The 12,114-nt window shown below is 44.6% G+C and overlaps 1 protein-coding gene across 4 annotated transcripts in view; it reads left to right on the forward strand.

Annotated features, from left to right (window-relative positions):
- The window catches only part of LOC135522740 (inactive rhomboid protein 2-like), a 45,901-nt gene extending 34,762 nt beyond the window's left edge, over nucleotides 1-11,139 (forward strand). For all 4 annotated transcript variants that reach the window (XM_064949286.1, XM_064949313.1, XM_064949303.1 and 1 more), the window contains 7 exons: nucleotides 2,014-2,175; nucleotides 2,429-2,514; nucleotides 2,669-2,732; nucleotides 2,966-3,136; nucleotides 3,258-3,358; nucleotides 4,420-4,573; nucleotides 8,781-11,139. In XM_064949286.1, the coding sequence (XP_064805358.1) occupies nucleotides 2,014-2,175; nucleotides 2,429-2,514; nucleotides 2,669-2,732; nucleotides 2,966-3,136; nucleotides 3,258-3,358; nucleotides 4,420-4,573; nucleotides 8,781-9,200 (1,158 nt within the window). In that variant the 3' untranslated portion in view covers nucleotides 9,201-11,139. The remainder of the gene's footprint in view (nucleotides 1-2,013; nucleotides 2,176-2,428; nucleotides 2,515-2,668; nucleotides 2,733-2,965; nucleotides 3,137-3,257; nucleotides 3,359-4,419; nucleotides 4,574-8,780) is intronic.
- Nucleotides 11,140-12,114: the final 975 nt, after the last annotated feature.

The raw sequence follows: 12,114 nt of genomic DNA on the forward strand, positions 1-12,114 counted from the left end.
CCACACACACACACACACACACACACACACACACACACACACACACACACACACACACACACCCCCACACACACACACACACACACACACACACACACACACACACACACACACACACACACACACACACACACACCCACACACACACACACACACACACACACACACACACACACACACACTGTAATCTCCTCACTAAGTACCCATATCTGAATCTGATGGCCTACGTCTGCTGTGGTGTTGGTAGGTGCTCGGTGGCAGACGCACTTAGGCTTCAACAGGACACGCTAAAGAAGTTCTGGACTGACTGAAGTTCTGGGTACTTATTAACTAGTTATTTACTCACTTACTGCAGTGTACTTACTAGTGTGCCCTTCTGACTGTACTAGTGCGCCCTCTGACTGTACTAGTGTGCCTTCTGACTGTACTAGTGCACCTTCTGACTGTACTAGTGTGCCTTCTGACTGTACTAGTGTGCCTTCTGACTGTACTAGTGTGCCTTCTGACTGTACTAGTGTGCCTTCTGACTGTACTAGTGTGCCTGCTGACTGTACTAGTGTGCCTTCTGACTACTAGTGCACCTTCTGACTGTACTAGTGCGCCTTCTGACTGTACTAGTGTGCCTTCTGACTGTACTAGTGCGCCTTCTGACTGTACTAGTGCGCCTTCTGACTGTACTAGCGCGCCTTCTGACTGTACTAGCGCGCCTTCTGACTGTACTAGTGCGCCTTCTGACTGTACTAGTGCGCCTTCTGACTGTACTAGCTTGCCTTCTGACTGTACTAGCTTGCCTTCTGACTGTACTAATGTGCCTTCTGACTGTACTAGTGTGTCTTCTGACTGTACTAGTGTGCCTTCTGACTGTACTAGCTTGCCTTCTGACTGTACTAGCTTGCCTTCTGACTGTACTAGTGTGCCTTCTGACTGTACTCGTGTGCCTTCTGACTACTAATGTGCCTTCTGACTGTACTAGCTTGCCTTCTGACTGTACTAGCTTGCCTTCTGACTGTACTAGTGTGCCTTCTGACTGTACTCGTGTGCCTTCTGATTACTAATGTGCCTTTTGACTGTATTAAAGCACTTTCTGACTCTACTAAAGTACTTTCTGACTTTTCCAAGGGACTTTCTGACTCATTCACACTTACTGACTTCATTTTGCCTTGAGAAACTTCACACTTGTCAGGTTCATATTCACTTCGACAGTAATACAGAATGTTCATTACAGAGAATGTGGTGGGCTGACCGTCAGTAACCCATGTTACAGTTTATGTTCTATGTAGGGTGTCAGGTGAAAAAGTTGGTGTTTTCTGATCAAGTAAGACGATGGCTCCACCACATCATCCCACATAGGCCACAGTATGAAGAGTGTAAAGGGTCCCACACGACTAGTGGGTGGCTATAGCTCAAATAACTGTAGCTGTGGTTTTGGTGGAAAACTATCTTTGTCTGTTCTGTACTGTGATGCACTAGGTGCTACCTTTTTGTATGGTTGACTATCAAAATAGGATCTCTTGACTACTTACAATACAGGAAAGAGGTCTAACGACCAGCTAAAACAAAGGCTAGGCCAGTAAGCCTAACTCTTTTTTTGGGGGGCCTGGTTCTTAGTTAGGTTAACTGTGCTGGGGTTGCCAGGTTAGGTTAACTGTGCTGGGGTTGCCAGGTTAGGTTAACTGTGCTGGGGTTGCCAGGTTAGGTGAACTGTGCTGGGGTTGCCAGGTTAGGTGAACTGTGCTGGGGTTGCCAGGTTAGGTGAACTGTGCTGGGGTTGCCAGGTTAGGTTAACTGTGCTGGGGTTGCCAGGTTAGGTTAACTGTGCTGGGGTTGCCAGGTTAGGTGAACTGTGCTGGGGTTGCCAGGTTAGGTTAACTGTGCTGGGGTTGCCAGGTTAGGTTAACTGTGCTGGGGTTGCCAGGTTAGGTTAACTGTGCTGGGGTTGCCAGGTTAGGTGAACTATTTTTGGTCAGGTTGCCAGATTAACAGTGTATTCCTGTATTCTATCCCCCCTCACAGGAGGACCTAATCCACCTTGGAGCCAAGTTCTCCCCGTGTATCCGCAAGGACAGCCAGATAGTCAGTCTCATCCAGAAAGCCAAGGACCAGGAGAGAGAGTCAGGTTGTTGTGTACAGAACGACAACTCAGGCTGTGTCCAGACCCTCAGCAAAGACTGCTCGGTACGCAAACACACGTACGCAGTAGGCTCACATGCATATGTATTATTGTAGGCCCACACAAATACTGTAGACCCACACACATACACACAAACCACTACTGTACTCCCACCTACACTCCCTCCCTCGCTCAATCTCTCTCTCTCCCTCCCTCCCTGTGTCACACTCACACACACTCTCTCCTGCCACCTAGAGATCAATGCTTGTAAACTTGATCAACTTGTGTCTGGCTGTGTTTATTCTGGTCTGTGTGTAGGAGTCATTGGCCACCTTCATGAAATGGAGGGATGAAGATGTGGACATTCTGAGGTCGTCAGGCTCTGTGTGTCACCAGGACCCCAGGTACCGTCTTTGATACCGTTCTACTATAACGACAACAGTGGACACACACACACACACACACATACTGTCCTGACATGACAAGGTAAAACTAACTCAAGAGAGTATCATAAAGTGTCTTCCTGCTATCTTATTTCCTGATGCATGCTGGGAACAGGACCTGTGAAGAGCCCGCCTCCGCAGAGCCTCACATCTGGCCCGATGACATCACACATTGGCCGGTGAGTGACAGGAGGATCATCCATTGTTATGCTTCGTCTAACATGTATTGCGTGAACAGACATCGTCATACATTCCATTTCTACAGAATGTTGCACCCCGTTGTACAGTGTAGGCCCCCCAGTATTAAAATACAGCAGTGGATGAGAGGTTACAGAACCATAGTAACCTCAGGGTCTTGGATCAGTGGAAACCAACACTAGCTTCTTCTCACCCTCCCTCCATCTGATCCCAGATCTGCACCTCCCCCCGCAAGACGAACCTGACAGGCTACAGACACATGGACTGTAACCTCAAGGGACGACCCTGCTGCATAGGCACTAAGGGCCGGTGTGAGATCACTACGAGAGAGTACTGCTCCTTCATGCACGGTTACTTCCACGAGGAGGCCACCCTCTGCTCCCAGGTAGGTGGGTGTGTGTCCGTCTGTCCGTCCGTCTGCCTGTCCTGTGGTGGGCGTTGTTTACAGGGTTTGTTTAATAACAGCCAGCTTCCTATCTGATCCTGTGGTCGCTCTTCGTTAACAGATCCACTGTCTGGATGATGTGTGTGGCCTCCTGCCCTTCCTCAACCCTGACGTCCCCGACCAGGTCTACAGGCTGTGGCTCTCCTTGTTCCTACACGCAGGGTAATCATACACTGTATTTCTATGGTACTTTTCTATGCATTATATTGTTTTTAGCCTAAAGTGCTTGACAGTAAGAGTATGTCAACCTCGGGGTCATCTGACTGTAGTCACATCAGTACAAATCCAAACACCATAGGTGGAGTCATGGGTTTTTGCTGACCAATTGACCTGAACAGGAAAGTCTCTGTAATGCTCTGTTAAAGGTCAAATCCAGCCGTTTTATCTCAATATCAAATCATTTCCGGGGTAAAAAATTCATTAACTTACTGTGATTTTTAAAAAAGAATAATGAAATGGTCAAAAATAGCTTCTTAGCAAAGAGCAATTTCTCAAGCAATAATTTAGCTAAGACTATCTGGTAGTGGTCTGGGGAGGGGAAAACTTTAAAATATGCTTTTATTGGCAGAGGGGTTTGGAACTCTCTTTCTTATTGGTCTATTAACAATTAACAAATTTACTGCCTGCAAAACTCCATCCCACCAAAACAGCAGCTCTTACACTAAAAGGGCATTATCATTTTCACAATTTCACAGTATTATTCCAACCTCAGTGTGGAAATATATATAAAACACAGGGAAATCATGTTTTTGACTGCACTGGGCCTTTAATACTTTGTGTAACCCTAGTTGTAGCCTACAACACGGCTCTGATTGTACCTTGTCAGTTTACATGGTCAGTGTGAACTCAGGGATATCCTATTGTATCCCACAGTCCCTAAGTATGGCCTGAACAGCAAATATTGCATCAAGAGGATTCCCCCCACATGATTGAGATATGGGTACTTAGCGAGGAGATTACAGCACGTGTGTGTGTGTGTGTGTGTGTGTGTGTGTGTGTGTGTGTGTGTGTGTGTGTGTGTGTGTGTGTGTGTGTGTGTGTGTGTGTGTGTGTGTGTGTGTGTGTGTGTGTGTGTGTGTGTGTGTGTGTGTGTGTGTGTGTGTGTGTGTGTGTGTGTGTGTGTGTGTGTGTGTGTTAATATAGCATAAGCCTACGGTATGTGCGCCTATAAGCCTATTTCCATGTGTTGTCCTCTGACTGGCCTCTTCCCTTTCCCTATGAAGCCTAGTCCACTGCCTGGTGTCCATAGTGTTCCAGATGACTATCCTGAGAGACCTGGAGAAACTGGCTGGTTGGGTCCGCATCTCCATCATCTACGTCCTCTCTGGCATCACCGGCAACCTGGCCAGCGCCCTCTTCCTCCCCTACAGAGCCGAGGTACGTACACACACACACACACACACACACACACACACACACACACACACACACACACACACACACACACACACACACACACACACACACACACACAGGAGCGCACGTACACACACCTGCTCAGCTAACACAACCGCCACTGCTAATCTCCATTGAGCTGGTCAGGTGTTTTCTAGGAAAGCTGGCGAGAGAGAGCGTTAACATCTCAGCTTGGCCCGGGCAGCCACTGAGCTTAACACGGTTACTGAACGAGCTTTGGATAAGGGAGATTACCCCGTCTGGAGAGTAAACGATCAGAACTTAACTGCCTCTGCCCTGTCTCCGTATCACCTGGAGGCTGGAACAGCACCATTACACATGGCTTGAGAAAGCCATGGAGATCCTCTATTCATTCGTATGCTGAAAGCATTGGTAGAAATGCCATTGACAAAAACGTATTGCAATTGTGCGAACTGGCTGAATTTGCTAGGGTTGGCACAGTCGACGAGACGTTCTGACAGCCTGAGAAGAAGAGCCTTGGCTGCGGTAGCCAGATGTGGTGTGCCAGGGTCCCCCTAGTGGTGAGAATGAGTTTCAACTCACTCCATGTAAACTGTAAAGCTCCATGCATCCAACACATTTTGCGTTCCTTTTGTCCAACACACACAACTGGGTCTCATGTTCATGTTTAATCACAAATGAGTGTTAACCCAGTCAGCCGACCCATTCTTTCTGTCTCAGACAATGTCCCGAGTCTCTCAAGTGTGGTCGCGCACACAAACACACTCTTACACGTTTTGTCATTCACTGACATTCCCATTGTCGCCCTATCTTCACTTGCAGAGGAAATGTCCAACTCTCTGTGTTCCTCTCCCTGACCCGGGACACGCTGATGCTTGTTGTGTTATCTGGACATGATCTAATCCAACCAAGCCCTTTTTCTTCCGCAGTGTGTGATGTGCTAATGGTAAATTAGTCCAATCCCCCTTTGAGGTGAGGCAGCCGGCTTTATTGTGCCTGTGTGTTAAGGAGAGAGCGAGAGCGGCAGGGAAGTTCAGTCCAGGTTGCGGAGTCAGCAGTAGGGTAAATGTGAAGGGCACAGGAAGTGATCTCAGAGCGTCTTTGGACAGGAGACCCTGTTCCCTTGTCATCCCCTCTTATAGCTTTACCATATTGCTGTCCATTTGGCATAGGAAGTGTGGACAAGTTACTTAAATGTTTTTCCCTTGTTCTATTTCTTCTGGTGTTCAGACTCCTTTCTGTATGACCAGACTGTAATAGCCCATCCATGCTAAACTTCATTGATTTACAATTGGATTCACTCATAGTCCCAGTATGTTAGGTTGTAGAAATGAAGAGTGCTAATGGAAAGAAGAGAGGGAAAAGACTGGAAAGAAGAGGATGCGCTACAGTTTTGTGCTCGAGGACAAGGCTCAGTATCGTGGACAGGAAGCATTGTCTGTGACGTGGGCTTTGCCAAGTGGGAGAAGAGTTGCTGTGGATGACCTAATTGGCGCAAACCAACCACTCCCAATTGGCCTCTGTAAAACGCACTCTCTTGCTCCCCACACATTACCCGAAGGATATGGTGTGGGTTAACAAAGGTCACTGCTACACTAATCCAGATTCCTGGTCTGTTCAATTGTTGAAAAAGTAAATGGCCTGGTCTTCCACTGCGTCCTACATACAGGTTATGGATCAGAGTTTAGTACTCCCGAGGAGTACCTATTTCGGGGAGAATTTCTTTTTTTCTTCTTCATTTCTCCAGATTACCAGCTCTAAATCTGCAGGTGTGTGGCTGCAGCTGTGCGTCTTTGACATGATTTGGCGCTAGGTACGTCTGTCACTGTCCTAGTGTGAAGTTACTGTGAGGTAGCACTCAGAAATGTCCCCGCTGCTGCACCAGCAGGACGCTGGCTTTCACACAACAGGAATAGCTCCAGAGACGTGAGGCGACGCACGGCTCCTCATCTCATCCACTTCTAGGGCCCAGTTTGAGTAAAAGGGGATTATCCCATTGGTGGAGTAAACAAGACCCCGAAGCGTTGGACGAGTCTCTATCCACTGTGGTTGAACACATCACAAATGAGGATTAGTTTTAGGTCTTTGCGATGTTGGAAACTAAACGTTTGTGTTATACCCCTAAAAGGGAGGAATGTATAAATAAGTCACATGGAGATGTGGCTATGGCTTCAAGTCACTTGTCATGAGTCTTTTCTCATAGAATCATCAGCCATTTACATAGGTACAAAATATGTTTCACGAATGCACTATATATATTCTCTCAAATTACACAGCTGTTACAATTGTTCAATAAACCAGTATTGTCTCATTTATACATTACAATGGCTCAATGAATCCTTTATTATCCCTCTTTTAAATCGACACTATGAAATGCAATGACAAGCCTTTTTAAATGCATCACGTATCTCACGATGTATTATCACCATGAATTATCCTTGTATATACTGTTCCTAAATGTATTACATACTGTATTAATTCCTATCCGTATGCAAACTCATCCTATAACAACAACAAAAAGATGTATAACCTTGTACTAATTCGTATTTAGTGCTTTAGATCACAAAAACTTTCACATTTCCCGAAAGTTTTCCATTGTTCCCATTCACACACACAGGAGCTGTGCGCGCGGTCACTCTCGGGGAACGCTCTGATCACGAAGTCACCTCGTGCAAGTGAGCAGCCTTCTAGAAAGCTAGCTAGCGAAACGGCTAATTTCGAAGTGGTCACGTACACATGGTTAGCATATGTTATTGCGAGTGTAGCAAAATGCTTATGCTCCTGGATCCGACGGTGCAGCAGTATCTAACAGGTAATATCTAACAATTCCACAGCAAAACCTAATATCTAACAAAACCTAATACACACAATCTAGTAAAGGAATGGGATGAGAATATAGTAGTTTATTCAGTTCTGGTGGCAGTTTCAGAAATGCTTAATGATACAACATTAACAGTCGCAAGTACTTCTTCAAAGGACTTTGAGTCACTTCAATGCAGAAATTCAGAAGTCAAAAGTTGAGACGTTCTGAAACTCAGCCTCTAAAGAAACAACTAGACGTCGCGACAGTAACACTCTCTAGTTCTTCTTCAAAGGACTTTCCGAGTCACTCGTGAGAGCAGGAATTCAGAAATCAGAGAGAGTACAGACGTTCTGAAACTCAGCCTGTCAAACGAAGTGTTCAATAGCCAATGAAGTTTAGACTATCGAGCGCTGGCTGGGGAATGATTGGATTCAGAGCACCCGTATAGCGTGTCATTGAAAGCGTGCCTTGGGCGTGTGAAAAACCTCGCTCCTCCTCGCCCGTCTTTCTGGGAGGTTAGAATCTCAGATTAGCCATTTGCCCCGGTACACCCACCACAGGCCTGACGTCAATCTAATCAAGATGCCAGCTGTAGAACCAGTGACCAAAGAACCATTGCTGTTGGTTTCAACCTAGACCTAACTATTAAGTAGTTACAACGGAAATGTACATTAAATCGTAAGGTTTAGAACGGAGGCACAATGTAATATTATTTTGTTATACTACTCCAACAATGACACATTCCCATTTTTTGGAACATCCAACTTCACTGTAGACATATGAAAGTGAAGATGGTTAAATGTCTGATGGTGTAATTTATATATTGATCACAACATTTGTTTGGGGACATCATACCAAAGATGAAAAAAAAACCTCTGCTGCAAGGAAGTTAATTGCAGGGCTAAACCTCTCCAGACCCCTGAGCTGCATGCATTTGGATCAGTAGACTACCGAATAAATTCACTATTACACACAGACATTAACATTTAATGCACTCAGCTGGTGCACTCACTTCCTATTTTGCCCGATTCCTATTGTCCTCTGCTATAAGGGACTATAACAACTCCGCCTCGGTCATCTGCCTGCCCATTAGCAAGGAGTACATATGCTACCACCACTTCCTTCATGCTAATGTACTGTAATGTATTTGATATGAATTTCAACAGATGCCAGTGAGCAGGATGCATGCATTTATCCCGGCATCTTCCGCTGATATGTCCCATGCTATGGTCAACAGTGACATTCATTCCTGCACATGCTGTTCTTGTCACTCATTTATCCAGTGGTGGCATCGTCATTGAGTGAAACATCATCCCCGCCCTCCATTTTGTTTGGTCAGAGCAGGTGGATGTATGACTCTCTCTTTTCCCTCTCTCTCTCTGTCTTTCTCCGGTTATCATCCAGGTTGGCCCAGCTGGCTCCCAGTTCGGGCTGCTTGCCTGCCTGTTTGTGGAGCTCATCCAGGGCTGGCAGATGCTGGAGAAGCCGTGGAAGGCCTTCCTCAAGCTGGTGGGCATCGTCTTCTTCCTGTTCCTGTGTGGCTTGCTGCCCTGGATCGACAACATCGCCCACATCTTCGGCTTCCTCAGTGGCCTGCTGCTTTCCTTCTCCTTCCTGCCCTACGTGACGTTCGGCGACTTCGACAAGTACCGAAAGCGTGTCCTCATCCTGCTATCACTGCTGGTCTACCTGGGCCTGCTCTCCTCGCTGGTCGTCTGGTTCTATATCTACCCCATCAACTGGCACTGGCTGGAGCACCTCACCTGCCTGCCCTTCACCAGCAAGTTCTGTGAGAAGTACGACATCGACCATGTGGTGCACTAGGCTAAAGCACTCACTAAAGCGCTAACAGCTAATGCTAGCTGGCTTTAGAACCTGGACACTCACTAAAGCGCTAACGGCTAATGCTAGCTGGCTTTAGAACCTGGATATTCACTAAAGCGCTAACGGCTAATGCGAGCTGGCTTTAGAACCTGGACAGGAAGCGCAGTGGAAAATACTTTTAAGGGAAACGGAACTTAAAGGGAGAGCGCACCTGGTTCATATACCGTAAGCACCTAGGGTATCTACGCACATTGCCTTCAAGACTGTACAGCTATGCTAGTTCCTCTGGAGAGAACGACTCGGTCTGAGCGTGGTGTTAAAGTGGACTTGGAAGACAACAGAGGATATCCTACCCTGTCAGTTCATAAACTGTCACGTTAATACTACAGAGGCCTCTTATTTGTTAATTTTTGTACTCATTTTCTACAACACTGGATGTATCTTAACACTACGTGATATAGCATTTCATTATGTTCAGATACTTTGAATTAGCTGTTCATGTGAGCATTTCACTATGGTATTGAATACAAGTCATACAGTTTGTCACTGGCTGGAGCATTGTTTAAACTTGAACCTAGTTTTGTGTGCTTTTCATGAATTTTCCATGTCACTTTTTTTGGGGGGACCAGTTAAGTGTTAAGAATTCTATCCAATAGCAGTTGCCTTTCACAATGAATTATACCGTACAGACAGTGTCAATAAAATTGTGTTATTGTATCTATAAATGATGCTTGTTCTTCATCTGAAGGATTGCTCTGACCTTCCAAATCCTGCCTTCCAAATCTGCCTAGTTTATTTATGGCAACAGCCACAGGTGCTTGATAAATATACATCTAACTAATTCCAATTGAACTGTGTCACTGCCCCAAAGACAAGCTGTTAGCCTTATGGAAGGCTTTTCAGTTTAAGTGCACTACTAATTAAACACGTTGACTTGTTTTGGCCATAATTGTGGTGTTTCACTGGACATTGTGTTATAGCTTTGATACTCAAAACATTAATTAAACGAAATGTTGTAAGATTAGAGGATCTGACTGAACTTCCAAAAGGCAGTATGTGATCTGATCGAGCAAGGTACAAAGTCCACGTTGTTTCACTTCAAACTACAATGTGCTTGCACTATATCTCTACAGATATATATATATATATATATATATATAGTAATTATAGCACTTCAGTGCTGTCAAAGCAAATTACTTATCAATGTATTATGTGTATATATTTAAAAAGCGAACGAGAATCCATGTACTGTGTGCCTTGATCAGTGGCCATTGATTCAAGAAAGGCTGCTCGTCACTCTTTTCATTATAGATTTTCAAAATGGCCAACCAAGTTTTTGCCAACCTGGCCTGCTCCTGGTCTCTTAGATTATGACCCACTCCTCTGGCAGCTGTCCACTCTTCACTGCTTAGGACGTATTCTGAGAGGTGGATTACTGCAGTGATGTGGATTATTTGAGCAGGATTTACTATGCTTTGTTAAGTCACTTTACACACCAGCAGTCAACTGGTGGCGTTAATGGCCGACTATGTCAATAACGTGCAATTCTTCACAGGTGTTGGTTGGACGATCGTTGAGTACTGTTTTACGTTGTCTTGTCATTTTGAGCATTTAAATGGTTGTGACCCTGTAATTTGCAAGGAATCTGTCCCTCTTTTCTTTTTATTTGAACACTTTAGCACAGTCTGGTCCTCTTCATAGGAATTCGCAGTGCCTTCTGAAATGTGTGTAATCCTTGAATTTGAATGTCTATAAATCGGAAAGCATAAATGCATAAGTCTGTAAATGCATTTGGACCAAATTGATGAGTTATTTATTTGGAATTTGCTCTTTTACTGAGATATTGTGATCTTATTGCTGTAGTTTTTTTAAAAGATATTAGCCTTACGTGTATGTACAAATTCACACAATGTTCTTAAAAATAAATGTAATAATGTTTTCCCTCGTGTGTGTCTTGAGCTCATAGATTCAACTACCGGTAACTTTTCCTGACTTTTGTGAAAATGGCTCAAGGAACTACTACTTTGGATCTATGCTTCTGAACTATTTCTCTTGACAATCGCATTCAGCCGGGTCGTGTGGTGGTGCTTGAAAAGCGAGGAATAGAAATACTGTTGTAGATTCACCCTCTTCAAGAGATTTACTCTCCACAACTTTAATCTCTGTGGGTCACGTTTTTTGCAAGCGGAGAAGTTGAAAACAAGTTGCTTTGTCCTCTAAATCTGCCATTTGTTAACCATAGAAACCCTACAGTGTCATGCATTTCTACATTCCAAATGAAAGGGAAATAGTCCGACACAGAAATGTTTGAAAATGTGTTTATTTTCTTACTTTCAAAATGTTATAAAAATCATTAATGTCTTGATTCAAGATTGATGGAGGCAGAGGTGGTGATTTTCTACAGGGAAAAAGACAACAGGGAGGGATATTGGTAAAAAATTGCTGTGTTTCAAACGTTCAAATGCTATAAAGTCTATTTTCAAATACTGTGCAAGCTACAAGTATATTGTTCACAACTCCATACTATATTGGCAATTGGATTCCCATAAATGTGTCATTACTACTAACACCCTCCAGACATGGCCTGTACAGGTAATGCTGCTTACTGAATACAGTAGGCCTGGCTTTGTTTAAAATGCTTGGCAGCAGCAAATAGACAATTCTCGTAAATCCCTAGAAGTTAACGACAATAATGCTTGCTAAAGGGACATGTTAGCAGATGAACCCCTATAGCCCCAGGGAGATGGGATACTGGTCTACATTGGAGACTGGTGTCTGCCGACAAAACACACAGCCTGGTTTGCTTATATCCCTCCCTGATATACTGCACATCGGTAATCTAATTTCAATCATTTTCTCACAATCTAGAAAGAAACAGGTGCTGGCTAAAAGAGTAATACTACCATTAAATCTA

This window comes from Oncorhynchus masou, chromosome 4 (genome assembly GCF_036934945.1).
Source record: "Oncorhynchus masou masou isolate Uvic2021 chromosome 4, UVic_Omas_1.1, whole genome shotgun sequence".
In the NCBI taxonomy this organism is placed as follows: domain Eukaryota; kingdom Metazoa; phylum Chordata; class Actinopteri; order Salmoniformes; family Salmonidae; genus Oncorhynchus; species Oncorhynchus masou.